The following is a 22,535-nucleotide window of genomic DNA, read 5'->3' as shown; positions in this document are numbered from 1 at the left end:
ATGTAGACAATGTATTAAAGGACTAATGGAATATAATTGCAGTATTTAATAATGTATTTATGCTACTGTTTTTCATACAAATACCATAGAAACCATAAAGTAAAATTTTGCCATGATAGTGAGGTGCTGTAGACTATGCCTGGTTTTATCTGTTGTTATCATGATCTAAATGCATGATACTGGATGACCAATGGTTAATTTTAAGAAAACTCAAACAGTCAGAATATTACATTTTACCAAATAAAAATTAGCACATGCAGAAACTAAGAAAATTTTTTTTCTATTAAGATATTTATTTTGTTAAGGAAAAATGACAAATGTTTGAATGTTCTACCTCAGATTTGTGAAATGTTCACCTGTTTGGCAAGTGTTTGCCATGATATGTTCTGTCAATAAAGAGTAGTTTAAAACCACAATTAACGCTCTGGTTTCTACAACTTTCACTTAAAGGGGTCATATAATGGTACATGCACTTTTACAAGTTGATTGTACTGAAATGTGTGTTGGCAGTGCCTGTACACAATCATCATAAAATGATAGAAATCCATCCAGTGGTTTTTAAAAAATCTTCTTACACGTTTCCCCCCATCTCAAATCAAGCTGTTCGATTTTGTGACGTCACAAAATCGACGCCCCTCCCACAATTGCTGATTGACAGGAGCGTTTCAACACAGACCCGCCCTTGCTTGTGAGCGAGCTGTCAATCATAGCCCGCGCGGACCGGCGCACCACAGTCATTGTTGATAGCTGGAGCACTGTCTGTCTATGAGCAGAATGGCGGTGTTCTGTTCTTCGGTGCAATAACGAACACAGCAGTCATATTGATGTTCCTCAATCCGAACCGCTGAAGATGCAGTGGCTGAGTTTTTTTTCGAAGGGAATATTACTCACGATCAACGTCAATGCTTTCATGTTTGCAAGCGTGAATCATTTCACACACCAGACTGCTTTATAAACTAGGTCAGTATAAAGCTGTTTTTGCTAAGAAGCTGCTCCTGAAAAAAGGATCGGTACCAACTATTCGTGTTCCTGCTGCACCTCCAGGAGAACTGAAGTGAGTGTAACGTTTTATTAACCTTTATATTAATATTTATATTAATCTTTGCAAATCGCTTGCACGCTTCACGATGAATGCGGCTATTTTTACACTCAGGGTACATTACGGCATGTTTTCTATGTACGACGTTCTCAATATAATTCATAATCCCACGTTTATAATGAACAACGCGTTATGGTTATTGTGTTATTATTACAAACGGTGTACGCACAGAACAGAGGGGCGGGGTGAGCAAAGCTCATTATCATTTAAAGACACATGCACTCAAACGGCGTGCTGAAAACAGAGCTGTTTTTGACCAGGTAAAATGAGTGTGTTCTTACAATACTAAGGGACCGTTCGGTATTTATGGAAGGGGCCACCGGAGGAAAATAGGGGAGGGTCATGTCTTTTTATTTTTTGTTGAGGGGAGGGTCATCCAACTTTTTTTTAGTCTAGGGGGAGGGTCACCCAACTTTTATATTCATTTTTTCATTTAGCTCCATGTTGATCTCGCGTTATCAGCCCCCCTTCAATATCAGATGGGTCTGACCCAACAAAAATCCAGTTTGGCGCTGTTTGACAGTGCGCGCGCACTTCAATTCATAAAAAGTGCATCATGTCAGAACAGAATGCCAAAGAAATGTTTACCCGGCAAAGCTTTAAACAGGGATGCAAACAGCGCGCTTTTCGGCGCCTTGCGCTTTTTTCACGTCAGTTTGGGTGACTTGGGTCAGAGAGGGTCTGATTATAATTTCACAAAGTCTGATTATAATTTCATTCCATAGCTTAATGTGAGGTACAGAAGTCTATTTACATCATTAAATTAAAGTTTACGGAAACTCGTTTTCCCTCTGCGCTGTCAATCATTCTCCATTCAGTATTCAAACAGCGCGCACGCCTCGTCCGGTTACAGCAGGATGCACGGTAAAACTCTCTCCAATTTGGATTTGCATAAAATAACTTTATTTTGTGTATTTGTATTTTACGTTTGTTGCTGTTATTAAACAACTCGCGTGTGCCTGTTAGATCACACACATCACAGGGACTATAAATCGGCATCAAACTCACAATAACTAATTTAAAACTGTGAAGAAACAAATGATCAATAAACTGTTGGACAGATAACGTACTCTAGGATTTCCGCGCTCGACATTCTTCGCTTTGTGCAGTGAACTTTTAAATGCGCACTTGTGCTGCTGTGCAGCGCTGCACACTGTGACTCCATGTTGCTTTGAGCACATCATTCTGCACCCGCGATGCACATATACGCGCTTTGTGCGCTCTGTTTTGAAGCATTTCATATTATCATGGTTTTGCGCACTGAAAGATTTTTAAAGGCATATATTTTTTATACCTAGCCTGCACAATAATTTAATTGTAGCCTATATTAATATATAGCCTACACTTCTGAATTTTTGACATTCATATATAAATATAAAATTGTGAAATGTATGATTGCCTGATTGAATTTTATAAGAGTAGCCTACTAATAGTAATTTGTTTTTATTAACATGTTTAGATTTGATCAAATTACTGTGCAGATTTTTTCAAGAATTACTCTTTGATGCTGATTTATATACTCACTAAGTTTAATAAAAATACATAATACATTTATGTAATATTTAAAGGTGTTAACGGTAATCTTACACTGCAAAATGATAACTTGCAAAGGATTAAATTCATCACAATTATGTAAGTATCTGGATATTTGCCGCGGGGCGAGGGCTTCGATAACCTCTCTCTTTTTTGACCATAGCTGTGTTTGCATCCCTGTTTAAAGCAATTTAAGTTAACATAATAAAATACGTAGACCTACACCATAAAAACTAGTTAAACTAGTAAATTCGTTAAAATTGGGCGATTCCAGTGTTATGGACGTGACATTTGCAGTCAAAACTTGAAATATAAATTCTCAGAAAATGCATTTAATACCAATATTTTGAAACGTCTGAAAGGAGTCAAGACATTAGAAAAATATCAGTCTACACATGCGTTTTATATTTAATATGAGGGAAATACACATGTGACGTGACACAAAAAATCTTTAACTTTTAAATGGCAAAATATTTTTTAGTAGGCTAATTCTAGGCTATAAATTACACTGTGCAAACCAAAAGATATATACCCACCGGATGAATAAAGATCGGCCTCCACAGAACATAAAATTTAATTTTTATTTTATTTTTCGTGTTCGCATTTATGTGAGTGAAAAAAAAAAAAAAAAAATGTTACGGGCTCAGTTCTCCATTACGGACATGACTGCTCTGAAAGCGACTTTCACAGAGACCTCAAACAGAAAGCACAAAGCCTTTCTTTAAAGTGAATTTCGTTTTTTTATTAATTGTATCTTAATTTTAATCAATGTTTCATCTGGATTTAATAAATAAGAAGTAAATATAGTAGAAAATAGATAATCATGAGTCATGACACGGAGGCGCGGGCGGACTCTTGTCTCATAAATGAACCGAAACTCAGCGTAAGGTATGCTACTTGCCTCACAGACCTGAGAAATATATAGAAAGCTTGAAATGTCTACTTTTAAACAGAACAATTCAAAACGAAGGAAAACGGACTGCTTTCTGCTTATGAAATGTGCATTTCTCTCTGGCGCGTTCTGAGAAGATCACGACGCATCGTCAACTTCATCTTTGCAGTCGACACAGAAAACACTTGTTTATTAATAAACAATTAAAATGTCTCCATATTTGACATATCAATATCATTACTTTTGCCGGTTCTTTGTGACAGCTTTAGATGCTTGTTGGCAGCGCCACCCACTCACATGTTGAACGAGTCACACCGCATCAGCACCGAAAACATGATTTTTTTCAAATCTAAAATAAAAAATCGTGATACGAACCGAATCGTTGGTTTGGTCTATCGTTACAGCCCTAGTAAGATGAGAAAGCAAGAATTTATGGTTTAAAAAAAAAACAATGGCTATATGAACGTCTTTGCCAAGCGCAAACTAGTACAGAAGTAGGATAATCAATAAATTATCGGGGAGGGTCATGCCTTTTTTCACAATCATTTTGGAGGGTCATAGAAAAATGTATTGCTGGCGAAGGGAGGGTCATGTATTTTTTGACAACAGATCTCAAAACTCCTCCGGTGGCCCCTTAAATAAAAAACGAACAGTCCCTAATGAGAATTTTTAATTAAAGTATATTACAAACTCTTAATTTAGACCCTAAAGAATCATATTAGCTTGTACAAAAATGGCATTATATGACCCCTTTAAGAGCAAAAATTTGCCTTTAAACTTGAAAGAAATAAAGATTTGACATTTATCGTGATAATTATCGATATCAACTGATATAAAAAAATTATCGTGATCATTTTTTTTGGGCCATATCGCCCAGCCCTACTACAAACAGATACAAAGCACATCTGGATCCTTTGCATAGTGTAGAGTGTAGTTTTTGTGGGGAATCTGAAACAGTTAATCATCTTTTTGTTGAATGATCAAGGTTAAGTGAACTTTTTTGGTTGTTAAACGATGTTTGTCAAAGGTTAGGTTTTTTGTTTACTAATGGGTTATAAACAAAAAGTTCTAACTCTCGCGTGATCCTGAGACCCCAGCCTGGATATGTGCCCAAGGTTCCAACCACACCCTTTCACGACAGTGAGCTCAGACTTACGCAGGGCACTGGAAGACAGCCGAGGTGGCGTGTTTAGACTGGGAACCCCATTCGTCGTCACTGACGTAACTCGTAGTGACCACGAAAGGGAACGGGGACGTTACGTCTCCCTGCCACTTCCGCTGTACCGCTGGAATGCTTGAGTTCAGTCTCAGCTCCTCAGCGAAGACATATCTGCATGTTGCCGGCGTACTCCTTATATTCCCACGAGGTGGGGCGGAGTTACGCTATGCAAATTCCGCAGACCCATGGCATTTCATTGCCATTGGCTCGTTTTATATACTTGAAGATGACAGACTTTCTAAACGAAACCTCATTCGTCGTCACTGACGTAACGTCTCCGTTCCCTACTCAGGGAACGAGGGTTACATACGTAACCGAGACGTTCTATTGCTTTTATATGGAAATAAATATGATGAACAAGACATCCAAAGTACTTATTTAATTCCCTCCAAAAGACATGTTTTCCATCAATTTTTAGTTTAATGTACAATGCTAGTGTAATGTAAAACTTTGTTTTCTATTTTTTATAAATATGACAACAATCACATATCCCAGAGAGTTTGCACTCTCTGAGAGTTTGGGAATATTCACACATAATTTATACACATTAAAAAATAATATTAGTTTCAAAATCAAACATTTTAAAAGAGAACAATACATGATAGTTGTTTAAACCAATAAACATTAATTTAAGCTGTGTTGTCAGCAAGTCATTTCCCAATGTGCTTTTGATCAGCACAGTCAGCTGAGAGCAACTGCGCCTGACTTTCCACATGGCCTGTGGAAAATCACCAATAAAATATTTTTCACGATAATTTTTTTTGGCCATATCGCCCAGCCCTACTACAAACAGATACAAAGCACATCTGGATCATTTGCATAGTGTAGAGTGTAGTTTTTGTGGGGAATCTGAAACAGTTAATCATCTTTTTGTTGAATGATCAAGGTTAAGTGAACTTTTTTGGTTGTTAAAAGATGTTTGTCAAAGGTTAGGTTTTTTGGTTACTAATGGGTTATTTATATTTGGGCCAAAATATAGTGCTACAAATAAACAAAAAGTTGTATTACTTAATTTTATTTTTGGTAAAGCAAAGATGGCAATTTGGTTAACCAGGAAAAACAAGAGTCTTAATTTAAGTGGAGTAGATCCAATGCATGTTAAAAGGTTTTATAAAGGGACGCTTGATGCTGGAGTTTGCTTATTAAGAAATGATCAATGATATTGAGACCTTTTTTTTTATGTGGGGAACCGAAGGTGTGTTGTGTAAGCCCAGTGAAGGGCAAGGTTATCAGATTATATATTATGTTATAAAAGAGAAGTTGTGTTGTATTGTAATTTATTGATTTTTTTTCTATCAGTATCATTTTTATTATTATTATTATTATTATACATTTTCTTTTCTTTGTTTTTGTTTTTTTCTTCAGATTTTTAAGGTGTTTGAACAATGTTTAAAGGTGTTGGATTATATAATATTTTTTTTGATTATGTTTTGAAAAATGTAATGTAAAATAAATCAGATTTGAAAGGTCTCTCTCTCTCTCTCTCTCTCTCTCTCTCTCTCTCTCTCTCTCCCTCTCTCTCTGATAATCTACAAATGCTGTGAGAAGCAAGTGGTGAATAATGCCTCTTTCTGCAGTCAAAGACTGTAGGCCTGGGAGTTTAGGGAGTCAGATTAAATGCTTCCAATTAAAAAATATTTATGAACGTCAGGTGGGCATGTTATGAGATGTTGAGGAAGACCAAGGTTGATGAAGATGAACCAGAAAATGTACTCATGATAAAAGGAACTAGGAGGCCTTATGATAATCTGCTCATTTGTTTATCCAATCAATTCTAAAAGCCTTTGTTCAATAAAAAAAATATTTTATTGGTGATTTTCCACAGGCCATGTGGAAAGTCAGGCGCAGTTGCTCTCAGCTGACTGTGCTGATCAAAAGCACATTGGGAAATGACTTGCTGACAACACAGCTTAAATTAATGTTTATTGGTTTAAACAACTATCATGTATTGTTCTCTTTTAAAATGTTTGATTTTGAAACTGATATTATGTTTTAATGTGTATAAATTATGTGTGAATATTCCCAAACTCTCAGAGAGTGCAATCTCTCTGGGATATGTGATTGTTGTCATATTTATAAAAAATTTAAAACAAAGTTTTACATTACATTAGCATTGTACATTAAACTAAAAATGTATGGAAAACATGTCTTTTGGAGGGAATTAAATAAGTACTTTGGATGTCTTGTTCATCATATTTATTTCCATATAAAAGCAATAGAACATCTCGGTTACGTATGTAACCCTCGTTCCCTGAGTAGGGAACGGAGACGTTACGTCAGTGACGACGAATGGGGTTTCGTTTAGAAAGCCTGTCATCTTCAAGTATATAAAACGAGCCAATGGCAATGAAATGCCATGGGTCTGCGGAATTTGCATAGCGTAACTCCCCCCCACCTCGTGGGTATATAAGGAGTACGCCGGCAACATGCAGACATGTGTTCGCTGAGGAGCTGAGACTGAACTCAAGCATTCCAGCGGTACAGCGGAAGTGGCAGGGAGACGTAACGTCCCCGTTCCCTTTCGTGGTCACTACGAGTTACGTCAGTGACGACGAATGGGGTTCCCAGTCTAAACACGCCACCTCGGCTGTCTTCCAGTGCCCTGCGTAAGTCTGTGAGAGTTAGACCGCAGAGTTAGACCCCAGGGACCCCAGACCCCAGTTAGACCTCCTCAAAGGGAGCACTCTGCAGGGCAGTTAAAACCACTGAGAGGTCCCAAGAGGGAACGGGAGGAGGGCGAGGAGGATTCAGTCTCCTCGCTCCTCTCAGGAACCTGATGATCAGGTCGTGCTTTCCAACGGACTTACCTTCAACTGCGTCATGATGTGCGGCAATGGTGGCAACATACACTTTCAGGGTGGAGGGAGACAGCCTTCGCTCCAACCCTTCTTGCAGGAAGGAAAGCACGACACTGATCGGGCATTTCGTGGGGTCTTGTTTAGAAGAATACCAGTTGACGAAGAGGTTCCACTTCAACGCATAGGCATGTCGAGTGGACGATGCTCTAGCGGAAGTGATGGTAGCCACCACCGCTGGTGGTAGGGTACTCAAACCTGCCTCGTCCCGTCCAGGAGCCACACGTGGAGGTTCCAAAGATCGGGCCGAGGGTGCCATAGGGTGCCCCGTCCCTGAGAAAGCAGGTCCTTCCTCAGAGGGATTGGCCAGGGAGGTGCTGTCGCGAGGAGTACTAGTTCTGTGCACCAGTGCATCCGTGCCGAGCGTGCCCTCGGTCAGGGAATAAAACAGGTCGCAGTGGGACGAGTCGTGGGAGGCAAACAGATCTACCTGTGCGCCCCCGAAATGATCCCAAATCAGCTGAACCGTCTGGGGATGGAGTCTCCATTCTCCAGGGAGAGGCCGAAGCCGAGACAGCTCGTCGGCCGCACGGTTCAGGTCTCCTGGGATATAAATGGCTCGAAGCGACCTCAGATGCTTCTGACTCTATATGAGGAGGTGGCGGGCGAGTTGCGACATATGGCGGGAGCGCAGACCACCTTGTCAGTTGATGTACGCTACTGTCACGGTATTGTCTGATCGGACTAGTACGTGCTGACCCCTGAGCCCTGATCGCAAAGCCAAAGCTAAAGCGGTCTCATATGAAGCAATCCGAGTGGCGTTACTGCGGCTGCGGATGCCATATGCCCCAGGAGCCTCTGAAATAGTTTCAGTGAAACCGCACTCTTGCCCTCAAACTGACGAAGGCAAGTCAGCAGTGACTGCGCACGCTCGCTTGTAAGCTGCGCACACATGGCGACCGAGTTGATTTCCATACCGAGAAAAGATCCTCTGCACGGGGCAGAGTTTGCTCTTCTCCCAGTTGACCCGAAGGCCCAGACGAGCTAGGTGTCGGAGAATAGGTCCCTGTGCTCCTGGTCAAACCCTGTGCAAACCTGGTCTTGAGAGTGAGCTAGGATCAGCCAGTCGTCGAGATAGTTCAGGATGCGAACCCCGTGTTCCCGTAGAGGAACAAGGGCTGCCTCGACGACCTTCGTGAAGACGCGAGGAGACAGGGCTAGCCCGAAAGGGAGAACCGCGTACTGGTATGCCTGCCCCTCGAAAGCAAACCGTAGAAACGGTCTGTGTCGAGGAAGAATGGAGACATGGAAGTAGGCGTCCTTCAGGTCGATCGCTGCAAACCAATCCTGCGGCCGTACGCATTCGAAAATGCGTTTGGCCGTGAGCATCTTGAACGGCATCCTTAGCGGGGCGGGAGAGGGCTGTGGTGCCTTCCTGCGGCTTCCTCTACGACGCGGCCGCGGGAGGGCGTCCTCGGCGGCGAGCAGACTGAGGCATCTGTGCCGACGGCTGGGTGGAGGCAGCAGCGGGCCGTCGGGGCAGAACATGTTTGAGAGCCTCAGTTAGCTTCTGGGCAGTAAAGAACTACTGGGCAAAGTCCTCGACTGCTCCGCCGAAGAGGCCAGCCTGGGATATGTTTGAGAGCCTCGGTTAGCTTCTGGGCAGTCGAGAACTACTGGGCAAAGTCCTTGACTGCTCCGCCGAAGCGGCCAGCCTGGGATATGGGGGTGTCGAGGAAACTGGTTCGCTCGGCCTCCCGCATATCGGACAGGTTTAGCCACAGGTGTCGCTCCTGGACCACACATGTGGACATCACCTGACCCAGGGAGCGTGCGGTCACCTTCGTCGCTAGGAGAGCAAGGTCGGTGGCGGCACGCAGCTCATCAAAGAGGCCTGGGTCAGACCTCCCCTTGTGCATATCCCTGAAATGGGTTTGAGAGCCTCAGTTAGCTTCTGGGCAGTCGAGAACTACTGGGCAAAGTCCTCGACTGCTCCGCCAAAGAGGCCAGCCTGGGATATGGGGGTGTCGAGGAAACGGGTTCGCTCGGCCTCCCGCATATCAGACAGGTTTAGCCACAGGTGTCGCTCCTGGACCACACATGTGGACATCACCTGACCCAGGGAGCGTGCGGTCACCTTCATCGCTTGGAGAGCAAGGTCGGTGGCGGCACGCAGCTCATCAAAGAGCCCTGGGTCAGACCTCCACTGGTAGACCTGCAGAGTGGCCATGGCATGCAGTGAGGAGGCCGCCTGGCACGCAACTCTGTAGGCCTTCGCCACAAGGGTGGAGGAGAACCTACAGGCCTTGAAGGGGTGCTTTGGGTCACCGCGGGAAGAAGCACTCTGCGGACACAGTTGCATCGCAACAGAGCGTTCAACCTGTACACTTTGGTATCTGTACCCTGATCGAGAGGAGGCGGAGGAGGAGGTCGCCGAGCGATCACGGGAAGACAAGGGTGCCTTCCAGGACCTCGTGACCTCCTCATGCACGTCAGGGAAGAAAGGCATTAGGGGTTGGACGCTTACGGGGGTCAGCGGCCGCACCCAAAAACCAATCGTCCAGCCGCGAGCGCACAGGGCCGGGTGGCGGGGACCATTCGAGCCCAATGGCCGCGGCTGCCAGGGAAAGCATGGCCGTCAGCTCGGGATCAGACTCGGGCAATGCTGGCACGCCCGAAGGCGGCAGCACAGCCGAATCTTCATCTCCCGAGGACTCCTGCCCACCTTGTGATGCAGCGATTGACATTACATCTTCCTCTGGAGCGCCGAAAGAGACCCGCGGCATGCCGAGAGATGATGCCACGGGTTCAATCGGGACGCTCTCGGGTTGCGCTGTACAAGAGGGGGGTGTGGCGCGTGGAATAGTCGCCGCTTTGTTCCACACCGTCACTCTCTGTTCACCCTGGCCGCCAGCCGAAGTACCAGCTCTCGCGGAGCTCCTAGATCGGGGTGCGGATGAGGGGACTCTCCCTCGAACGAGGTCATTGAGTCTCGAACGCAACAGCGCGATGGTCATGTTCCCGCAATGGGATCATGACTCATCCACAAACGCTGCCTTAGCGTGGTCAATGCCCAGACATGGAAGACAGCGATTGTGCCCATCAGAGTCAGATATAACGCGACCGCAACCAGAAGTGCACGGGCGAGGCATCTTTAAAAAGACGTGTCGCGTGCAATGCTCTTTTGTTGAAAGGAGATTTCTCCGCAGAGTGTTGAAGCCACCAGGGAGATGAACACACAAACACTGGCAGATCACTGCACAGATAAGCAGGGAATGTGCACTCGCTGGAACTCGCTGTCACACCAACACCTGGAGAGAGGCTCGTCTCGAAGAGGATAGAGATAATACTCAGAATTGGCTTGTGGAGTGAAGTGAATAACTCGGCTCCGAAGCGAAAACATATCTGCATGTTGCCGGCGTACTCCTTATATACCCACGAGGTGGGGCGGAGTTACGCTATGCAAATTCCGCAGACCCATGGCATTTCATTGCCATTGGCTCGTTTTATATACTCAAAGATGACAGGCTTTCTAAGCGAAACCCCATTCGTCGTCACTGGTCACGTAACTCGTAGTGACCACGAAAGGGAAATTAAATTACATCCAGTTTATTAGCAACACAGCACATGAGTGTGAATCCGCTTTTGATCTCGTAGGTGAATGATCCACTACGAGAAGAGAGAACTGTCTGTCTTGCCTGCACTTTTTTCACTGCTCCACCCACTGCAGCTGCCTACTCTCGCCTCAATTTAAGGTGAGGTGAGGCTCATCTCAAACGAGCCTATTGTTTGATAGACCAGCTTTAACCATGTATTGCTTTCTTTTGAAAATAAATACTAAATTCAGCATTAACATTGGGTATGGAGATCCTTTCATGGATTATCTGCGTCAAACAATCCTTCAACTTTTACACAAGGTGGGTGGCTTTAATTTGGATTACTTTTGGACAATAAAGCCCCTCCAATACATAAAATATAAAAATATATATTTGTTCATGCCCATTCCAACATGACACGTGATATTTTAATATGTTTGTCCATTAATTTAAGACTCAAACTGTAATCTTTGTGTGCCAAAATCACATCGATCACTTCTTGACAATCTTCAATATTTAACTTGCAGATCTGAGTGACATTTAATTGGTATCTCACCATGTCATCAGTGATGTAGAGGCGGAGGGCGCTAGCACTGTGGTACACAAAGCCTGCTGAGTTGATGGAGAAGGCAGATACTCCAATATAAAGCATATTAGTGTCCTGATAAGGCAATGAGAAAGGTGTTGGGGAGAATGGGGGCTCCTTGTGTTGTCCAATGTTGTAGAATTCACCCTATAAAGTGTGAAAACATCTAAATTTAGCTATACAATTAGTTTTTTTTATAGAGAATTTGAAATGTTTTAGAGAAATATCACACATGGTAGAGCTTAAAGGGGGTCACACACCGGACGCGCAGCTCGGCGGCGCGCCGCGCAGCGCCACGTCTTTTAAATTCGAACACATTATTCTCTATGAGAGTACACACACCGGCGGCGCCTTTCGGCGTCTGTCCGCGGCGGCTCAGGACCGTGTTCAAAATCCTGCTGCGCCACAGAGCGCCATTTACATAGTTTTATATTAAATTTACATTTATGTGTCTCAAATCGTAGTTAATGTATATACGGACTTCACCATGTGCTGCAATATACATTTAGTTTTATATTTATTTACAGAAATCAGAAAATTGCTGATGTTATCGGATTTTCAGGTGAGAGTTGTCCTAGACGTGGCGCGGCGCGGCGCGGCGCTGAGCTGCGCATCCAGTGTGCGGCCGCCTTAAGATTACCTTTAAATCCAAGTCAATTGAAGTATTAGAAATGACAGGAGACCCCACCATGGAGTAGTCAATTTCAGCATATTGGTCAACTTTGGCTAAAACTTGAGGGTCAAAAATATTATTATTATTATTATTATTTGGTGTTATCGAGAATTGTTTGAATAATGCTGGTTTTCATACCAATCTTGAATTATTAATAAATAATAATTTATCATATCACCATTTAATGTTTTCAGGTGGGGGTTCATTTCAGCAATGGAGTCAGCCACCAAAGGGCAGATCTGAAACAGCAGATAGATTGTTGTATGTGAAACTCTGGTATGCCCTTACATTGCATCTCAATTTTTTTACTGGGCATAATAGAGGGCATTTACACAGCCTAGATTCCTTACCTGTTTCTGTAGAGCATTGCGTAAAGCCTTATTAATGAAGGAACTGAAGAGGTTATACAACCAGCTGTCATAAATACAGGAAAAAATTGTGCAGAAAATGTAAATGTTTGTTCTAACATATTCATTAGATATAAACTCTTCAATTGTCATTTGTTTTTGTTTTAACATTAATTCCTGATTTTATATTATTATAATTATTAATATTCAACTATTACATAGTTAGTATTTAGATTGTTTAATTCAATTACTATAATTTATCAGCTTATCAAATGTCCTCTTATAAGAAGTTAATATTGACCTGTCCTGCCTCACTGAACTTTTCTAACTCTCTTGCATCAAACAGTTACAAACAACTGCATTCCCCCCCCCCCCCCCCCCCCCCAATAAAAAAAAAAAATGTTTCCTTAAAATTTACCCAACTATAAAATCCTATGATGAAAGATACTGTAAGAAAAATTATACATTTGTTTTTCTTTACATAAAGGTTGTACAACTAAAAAAATAACATGGCACCCAAAACCAAAGCTAATCTTCCCCTTTTACTTGAATCATTTAGAAAACAGCCACAGATTGCACTTCCTCTAAAATATTCTTCTTTTTACATGTAAATGTAAATAATTAAATAATATAAAAAAAGAACAGTTATTTTGTGCAATGGATCCTTCTTCATTAAACTTTTAATTTGTAAGAGCAACTGTAATGACAGATTTTCCTTTCATCTGAATTGTGAAGCTGACATAATATGATAATTTGATATTCATTTTTGACTTTGACTGCTTTGTGTTGCAATTACCTGGCCCCACCATGAAATTTGACGTTGACACTTCCCACAGTTGCTGCACAGTTGGTCATGCTGACTGTTGGGCGGCCAGTGTCATCACTCATGACTGCAATAGTGGTGCTAATGGTCAGTTCACTCACAGCCAGATCAAATGATCCACTGTCTTTTCTGTGTATGAAGTGATAAGATATTTAGCATTTTACTTTTTTTTTTTTTCTGAATTTAATTAATTTAGCTTGTGAGAATAAGTAATGTGGACACTCTACTTACATGATCCTGAGGTATTTGACTCTCCAATTTCCATGCAGATTGATGTAGGCGTCGCCAATTGAAAGCATGACTCCAGTGTTAGGAACTAACCCCAATGCTGATTTGGGAAGTCCCAGGTTTGCAATCTGCATCCTATGATGTATATTTGTGCTATTACCAGCAATCATATCATCAGCAAACCAGTAACTCCCCCAGCCCCATTTAATTTATAAAATGTATTTATAAATTACATTTAATTTATATAAAATGATTGTGGGATCTCATGCTTTTCAGAATCTTTACTTTTTAAAATAATTTTGTTTCTGTATTTTTTAAATGAAACGATTACGATTTTAATGGCATTTTAAATATTTTTAATTTATAGAGTAAAAATGTATTCATCTATTTATCAAAATCAACGGAAAATAGTACAAACTTTGCTTAAAGGAGAACTCTGTAACTCTAGCGAACTCTAGTCACTTCTTCGCTGATTTTCCCTTTTGTTGTCGCATGTTTTCCCCACGAGCTCCCCCTACAGCTGTGGGGGGGCGTATATTTCACAACACAGTCGTAAAAAACTCACTTGCGGCGGCCTCCTCCCCCTCTCTACCGCTGCTCATGTGCGTTTGTTTTGATCGGAGCAAGCCAACTGTATCGCGTGGAGCTATGTCTACCGAGGTGAGTAATCTGGTAATACATCATACATGCGTGTGTGTTTATGTCGAATTGCCGTAAAGCAATTTGTGTTTCGCGCTCGTTCTCGTTCTAGTTCTCGCTTCTCACGAGACTTCCAATTTCACTTTGCCGGGACGGCAGTGCGCAAGTTGCAAGGTTGGTTTTCCGCCTGGGAACGCTGGGGGGAGCGGGGAAAGTCACCAATATCACCAGAACAGGTTGTTTAACCATCCAAATGATTTCTAGACAGTTTTATTAAGTTAAAAAAGTTACCAAGTTCTCCTTTAAGTGATTATTTTGAACAAGTATTAACTTGTTCATTAACATTTTTCAAAACAAGGGTACAACGGGGCTAAAGGCACACCTTAAGAACAATGTCCTTTTCACTACTCCCATATTGTGTGATTGCAGAAAAAATAAATATGTTTGTATTGATCAATACAAATGGAGCAAAAGATTTTGTGTGAAAATAAATCATAAGACTTGTTTATTTTAAATCGTATAAATGTACGAGATGGCAATGTGGGCCTTTTAGTCTGCCCACTGGTCCAACGACGGTTTCCAATAGAGTGGGTGAAATTTTCCTGCGCATTCAGTCTTTTCAGTGTGGCAAAGTAGTTTAATTCCAATTAAACTTTTATCATGACCTCAAATTTAGGTTAAAATGCCAATTGATTTATCAAGACACTTGATTATTAAATTTAACTCTTTTTTTTTAAATTACACTCGTTCATTTGGATTCCTATAACACTTTGAGTCTCGCACCAGCTGAGTATACGAATCTCATAATAACAAACTTGTCAGTCTTGGTCATTAGACAGAGGCAATTGACTAATACCCTTAGTTTGCCGCACCATGCTTGCTTATTTCTAAAAGTATGCTATTTAGTCTCCATAGATCTATACACACTTAATTAAGGTATTAATTAAGTACACTACACCAGTGATTCTCAACTGGTGGGTCGCGACCCAAAAGTGGGTCGCAGACCTGTTTTGGGTGGGTCTCGGTAAGCTGGTCAAAAAAAAAAAAAAAAAAAAAAAAAAATTATTGTGCGTCTCATGTTTGATTGGTCTTTTATTTTTGAAAAAAGGTTTATTTTGACAGGCATTCGTCAGAGACGTGCGGTAGTTTACTATGGTAGCAATGGTAACCATCGCCATGGTAACCATCATGTGATTTACGTTGTTTTGACATTCAGATTCGAGATGGCGAAGCACAAATATGACCCAAACTATTTAAAAAATGGATTTTCGTACATTGAGGATAAAAAGGGACAGAAACCCCAGTGTGTGCTTTGTAGTGAAGTGCTTGCCAATGAGAGCATGAAACCGTCCAAACTGAAGCGCCATTTAGAAACTAAACATCCCGCATCGAAAGATAAGCCGGTGGAGTTTTTTCAAAGACGTCTCCAGGAGCTGAGGGCATCACAAAAGTGTCTGACAGCGTCTTGCTCCAAACAAGAACAAGCTCTTCGGGCATCTTACCTAGTAGCTCACCGCATTGCAAAGGCCAAGAAACCCCACACAGTAGCCGAAGAGCTCATTTTACCTGCTGCAATGGATATGGTAAGAAAGGTGCTGGATCAGTCAGCGGCGGATAAACTGATAACCATACCACTTTCCAATGATACCATAGCTCGGCGGATTGAAGACATGTCTGGTAACATAAAACAACAGACCACAGCCCGCATCGAGGCAAGCCCTTACTACGCCTTACAGATGGACGAATCGACAGATATCGCTAACCATGCCATTTTATTGGTTTATGTGAGGCATGTGTGGGACGGTGATTTGCAAGAACAATTTCTCTGCAGCAGAGACCTCCCTACCACTACAAAAGCAGAGGACATTTTTAACACCCTGGACTTGTATTTGAGCTCACTGGGCCTCAGTTGGGAATATTGTGTGGGAATCACCACTGATGGAGCTGCCTCTATGACCGGGAAACATTCCGGTGTGGTGAAGCGAATTCTGGAGAGGGCACCTAACGCGACGTGGAACCACTGCTTTTTGCACCGAGAAGCGCTGCCGGCTAAAAATATGGTACCTTTACTTGATGAAGCTTTAACAAATGTCATCAAAGTGGTGAACCACATAAAAAGGAGTGCAAAAAGTAGCCGTTGCTTTTCACATCTGTGTAAAGACCTGGGCTCTGAGCACATGCAGGTGCTGTATCACTCAGAAGTCCGCTGGCTGTCGAGGGGCAAGGTGTTGTCACGCTTTTACGAACTTAAAACAGAAATCGCCACATTCCTCTCAGAGACTAACTCCCCGTATGCAGAACTGTTTGACAACGAAATGTGGCTCGTACGAGTTGCATATATTGCTGATATTTTTGAGCATCTCAACACATTAAATGTATCGATGCAAGGGAGAGGACACAATATATTTGAACAGTCAGACAAAATTGCTGCGTTCAAGAAAAAGATCTCACTGTGGCTAAATCATTTATCCAAAGACAGACTGGACATGTTTCCCAACTCTTGCCATGAAGCACAGCAGCTGGACAGTGCGGCCAAAAATAACTTGAAACAAACTTTAAGGGCGCATCTCACTAAACTTCAAGCTCGGTTTGACGACTACTTCCCAGAGAAACAAACAACCATGGACTGGATACGCGACCCCTTCGGTATCAATGTGGAAAACATCACGTTGCCAAGCAACGAAGAGCATCAGCTGGTGGACCTGTCATGTGACCTGACGCTGAAAAAGAGATTTGGTGAGGTAAGCCTTTCCCACTTCTGGTGCAGCGATGTGATGACTGAGTATCCATCCCTCGCCACTTTAGCAGTCAAAACGATCTTACCATTCAGCACAACCTATTTGTGTGAAAGTGGCTTCTCTACCTTGGTCCAGCTCAAGTCAAAGCAGAGAAACAGGTTGGACACTGAGCATGATCTGAGAGTAGCTCTGTCTACTGTCACCCCAGACTTTGAAACTCTTATCAAGAGTAAAGCACATCCCCAATTGTCTCATTAACTTCCACAAATGACCTGGTTAGGTGAAAACTTTATTTTGAGTGATTTTGACATTGATTTTATTCACTTTTGTACATGCAGTTGTCATGGTCCTCCTTAGTTTCTTATTAATTTGCTCATAATGAAGTGAAAATATCTTGTTTTGTGGCCTTGTTTATTTTGAGTGATTTTGACATTGATTTTATTCACTTTTGTACATGCAGTTGTCATGGTCCTCCTTAGTTTCTTATTAATTTGCTCTGAATAGAGTAAAAATATCTTGTTATGTGGCCTTATTTATTTAATTAACTTTTGTACATGCGGTTGTCAGGGTCCAGTTACTTATTAATATGCTCTGAAATGCTCGTTGTACGGGATAATATATGTCTGTATGTAGGGTTATGTTTTTAAAAAGATGATAATATGAGTGTTTTCAACAGTTAATTTTGAAAAATAAATTTTGTTGGTTGAATTCTAAAAAAGTGGGTCGCGACTTAATGACCATGGGAAAATGTAGGTCCCAGGGTGGGACCAGTTGAGAACCCCTGCACTACACTACATCTAATCAGAGGTCATGACCATTACCATAGAAATAAGCTGACCGACTTAACTTCCTCTAATGGTAACTTTATATAGAGTGGATCCAAGAGTGGATGTATATTTATTGTAGCAGAAGCGCAACAAAATAATGCTTAACGAAAACCAAAGCGAAGATGATGAACTAACGACAAGGAAGCACAAAAAATTAACATACTTACACAAAAGTAAATACAAACAAGAGTTGGTTCTAGTTGCTCACGTATGGAGTGGAATCAAAGCAACCTCTGCGTCTGTTTTCAGGCCTTCCCGCACTCAAAAGTTTTTCTAATAGTAACCCGGGTCCTAAAGCTCTTTCCTGATCATAACCCTTCATTTTCCAGTGATATTCTTATGAGCTTTTATCTTTTGTAATGTCTCTCATCCATCTCTCTTTTTACAGTCTTTCTTTAAATCTCCCTCTTGCTGATAATACTGATTGGCTACACGTTTGTTGTGTCTGGTTGTGTTGGTCCGACCAACTTTCAAACAGAGTTTTTTTTTAAATATCGCTTACCCCAACTTTAATATGTTATATTTACCATCTACCTTATTCATTAGATACTAGTACTTATTCATTAGATACTAGTACTTATTATTAGATACTAGTACTTATTCATTAGATACTAGTACTTATTATTAGATACTAGTACTTATTCATTAGATACTAGTACCTATTAAATAGATACTAGTACTTATTCATTAGATACTAGTACTTATATGGCAAGCCGTTTTAACATTTAATCATTTAAACCGACTAGTCTCTATTTTCATGCTACTAGTACTTATTTTTTAGATACTAGTATCTATTCCATTAAGTACTAGTACTTATTCATTAGCTACTAGTGCTTATTCTTTAGGTACTAGTGCCTATTCTTTAGATACTAGTGCTTATACTTTAGGTACTAGTACTTATTCAATAGATACTAGTACTTATTCATTAGATACTAGTACTTATTCATTAGATACTAGTACCTATTAAATAGATACTAGTATTTATTCATTAGATACTAGTACTTATTCATTAGATACTAGTACTTATTCATTAGATACTAGTACCTATTAAATAGATACTAGTACTTATTCATTAGATACTAGTACCTATTAAATAGATACTAGTACTTATTCATTAGATACTAGTACTTATTCCAACAGTGACTAGTAACTATTATTTTGTTACTAGTAACAAATAATTTTTTTTTGCCATTGACTTCTATGGGGATCTGTCATTCAGATATCAACTATTCAGTTCTGACTAGTATGTATTCCAATTGTGACTAGTACATATATATTAGATACTAGTAGTTATTTATTAGGTACTAGTACTTATTTTTTAGATACTAGTACCTATTACTAGATACTAGTATGTATTCAATAAATACTAGTACTAAATCATTAGATACTAGTACCTATTAAATAGATACTAGTACTTATTCATTAGATACTAGTACTTATTCAATAGATACTAGTACTTATTCATTAGATACTAGTACTTATTCATTAGATACTAGTACCTATTAATTAGCTACTAGTACTTATTCATTAGATACTAGTACTTATTCATTAGATACTAGTACCTATTAAATAGATACTAGTACTTATTCATTAGATACTAGTACTTATTCAATAGATACTAGTACTTATTCATTAGATACTAGTACTTATTCATTAGATACTAGTACTTATAAATTAGCTACTAGTACTTATTCAATAGATACTAGTAACTATTTATTAGATACTAGTATTTATTCCAAATGTTACTAGTAAGATTTTTTATTTTACTAGTAAGATTTTTAATTGAACTATCCAGTGGCCGTTCTGACTAGTCATAACATAAGACGAGTAAAAAAGCAGTTGTGACTAGTAAAATAAAAAATCTTACTAGTAACATTCTGAATAAATACTAGTATCTAATAAATAGGTACTAGTATCTATTGAATAAGTACTAGTAGCTAATTTATAAGTACTAGTATCTAATTAATAGGTACTAGTATCTAATGAATAAGTACTAGTATCTAATGAATAAGTACTAGTATCTTTTGAATAAGCACTAGTATCTAATGAATAAGTACTAGTATCTATTTAATAGGTACTAGTATCTATTTAATAGGTACTAGTATCTAATGACTTAGTACTAGTGTTTATTGAATACATACTAGTATCTAGTAATAGTTACTAGTATCTAAAAATTAAGTACTAGTACCTAATAAATAACTACTAGTATCTAATATATATGTACTAGTCACAATTGGAATACATACTAGTAAGAACTGAATAGTTGATATCTGAATGACAGATCCCCATAGAAGTCAATGGCAAAAAAAATTATTTGTTACTAGTAACAAAAGAATAGTTACTAGTCACTATTGGAATAAGTACTAGTATCTAATGAATAAGTACTAGTATCTATTTAATAGGTACTAGTATCTAATGAATAAGTACTAGTATCTAATAATAAGTACTAGTAACTAATGAATAAGTACTAGTATCTAATAAATAAGAACTAGTATCTAATGAATAAGTACTAGTATCTAATGAATAAGTACTAGTATCTATTTAATAGGTACTAGTATCTAATGAATAAGTACTAGTATCTAATGAATAAGTACTAGTATCTATTGAATAAGTACTAGTACCTAAAGAATAAGCACTAGTATCTAAAGAATAGGCACTAGTACCTAAAGAATAAACACTAGTAGCTAATGAATAAGTACTAGTACTTAATGGAATAGATACTAGTATCTAAAAAATAAGTACTAGTAGCATGAAAATAGAGACTAGTCGGTTTAAATGATTAAATGTTAAAACGGCTTGCCATAGTACTTATTCCAATAGTGACTAGTAACTATTCTTTTGTTACTAGTAACAAATACATTTTTTTGCCATTGACTTCTATGGGGATCTGTCATTCAGATATCAACTATTCAGTTCTGACTAGTATGTATTCCAATTGTGACTAGTACATATATATTAGATACTAGTAGTTATTTATTAGGTACTAGTACTTATTTTTTAGATACTAGTACATATTCATTAGATACTAGTACCTATTAATTAGATACTAGTACTTATAAATTAGCTACTAGTACTTATTCAATAGATACTAGTACCTATTAAATAGATACTAGTACTTATTCATTAGATACTAGTACTTATTCATTAGATACTAGTACCTATTAATTAGATACTAGTACTTATAAATTAGCTACTAGTACTTATTCAATAGATCTTTTCAATAGATAGAACTTTTTTTCTCATCTAAGGAAGTTAATGTTATTGTACTTCCATGGCAAGAATAGCATGCATGTCAGCATCTTTATTAAAGTGAATTAGTGTGAATCTCTTTCACGCATAAATCTTACGGCAACAATAACCTTTTAAGCATGATCATAAACATTGCAATTTAAAAAAAAAAAATTTGTATATAAAAACATTTTCTGAATGTCATGTCAACAAATCAGCCAGCTGTTTATTATTATGTTAATTATTGTGCTTTTAGCCACAACAGCAGGGGCGCCTTTTACCCCAAATACTATACTTTTAAATATTCTTCTTATATTGAAAAACTGTTGCTTTAATTACTTTGAACACAATTAAATTAAGAAGACCTTTGTTTCAAAATATATTTAATAATTTTTGCTATTCTCATTTGCTACTTAAATCTTCAACATTTAAAAAAAATATCAAATATTAGATCAAATTAACACAGTATCAACTAGTGATGCACCGAAATGAAAATTCTGGGCCGAAACCGAAAATTTAGGATGCACTTGGCCGAAAACCGAAACTGAAGCCAAAAATGGCTTCTTTTAAAAACGTATACTATATATACATTTAAATTGCTTGAATTTAATGGATCTGAAATGAAAAATCACAATATAATAATCAAACTTTTATTAAAAGTTACATAACAAAACATAAAATATTTTTAACAATAAATATAAATAATAATACCAAATAATATTATTCTTCAAGTTTTATGTTCCATCAAATAAAATAGTTTTTTAAAAGTTGTGCAAAAAAAATCCACAATTTTGGACATTTTTGCAGAACAAATGTTACATATTGCAACTTTGGTGTCCTCTCGTATAGGGCTGTCACTTTTGTGAAAAAAATCCTGTTCGATTTTTGAGACATTCATTGAATCGTTAGTAAATTGCCTATATTTGGCGTTGATCCGTTTTCAACGCCAAATATAGGCAAATCCACGGACAACTAAACAGGCATTAGGATGAACGTAAAGAGGGCGCTTGAGACGCGCACAAGTCCGCAATGTGGACTGCCATAACATCAATGAAAAACATTACTGAAGGCTACATATTATGCACTATATTTATGACTAGGCAAAACTGAATTACAGATATCTGCAACACATATCCAGTCTAGCTTTTAAATGTTAAAATGGCTTGCCATACACTATGTGAATTACGGATATCTGCAATTGAATTGTAGATATCTGTTATTCTAGTTTGAGATATCTTCAATTTGATTCTGACTAGTCATAACTCCAGTTAAAGATATCTTTAATTCACCTCAATTCAAGATATCTACATGT

At 39.3% G+C, this 22,535-nt stretch overlaps 2 protein-coding genes and 1 long non-coding RNA gene across 3 annotated transcripts in view; 1 reads left to right on the top strand and 2 right to left on the bottom strand.

The window, feature by feature from the left end:
• LOC309488495 (bactericidal permeability-increasing protein-like) overlaps positions 1-22,535 on the bottom strand; it is a 123,399-nt gene that overhangs the window by 76,132 nt on the left and 24,732 nt on the right. Inside the window, exons 4-9 of the mRNA XM_082156769.1 lie at positions 13,795-13,926; positions 13,537-13,692; positions 12,744-12,807; positions 12,572-12,632; positions 12,361-12,452; positions 11,691-11,867 (exon numbers count right to left, since the gene is read on the bottom strand). Of these exons, the coding sequence (XP_082012895.1) occupies positions 11,691-11,867; positions 12,361-12,452; positions 12,572-12,632; positions 12,744-12,807; positions 13,537-13,692; positions 13,795-13,926 (682 nt within the window). The remainder of the gene's footprint in view (positions 1-11,690; positions 11,868-12,360; positions 12,453-12,571; positions 12,633-12,743; positions 12,808-13,536; positions 13,693-13,794; positions 13,927-22,535) is intronic.
• On the top strand, positions 15,507-17,426 carry LOC309488486 (protein FAM200B-like; the record flags this gene model as incomplete). Its single annotated transcript, XM_082156757.1, has 2 exons — positions 15,507-16,225; positions 16,265-17,426. 2 exons carry the CDS (start codon positions 15,507-15,509, stop codon positions 17,424-17,426), a joined length of 1,881 nt encoding a protein of 626 aa, XP_082012883.1.
• On the bottom strand, positions 18,417-22,294 carry LOC309488553. Its single transcript, XR_014202174.1, has 3 exons — positions 22,116-22,294; positions 21,435-22,080; positions 18,417-18,550 (listed from the first exon to the last, which is right to left on the bottom strand). It is a non-coding gene; the product is annotated as an uncharacterized lncRNA (long non-coding RNA).

The sequence above is a fragment of the Leuciscus leuciscus genome (assembly GCF_965113295.1).
Source record: "Leuciscus leuciscus genome assembly, chromosome: 23".
Classification (NCBI taxonomy): Eukaryota; Metazoa; Chordata; class Actinopteri; order Cypriniformes; family Leuciscidae; genus Leuciscus; species Leuciscus leuciscus.
The sequence above is the reverse complement of the archived record's forward strand: the minus strand, read 5'-3'. Positions and strand labels throughout refer to the sequence as shown.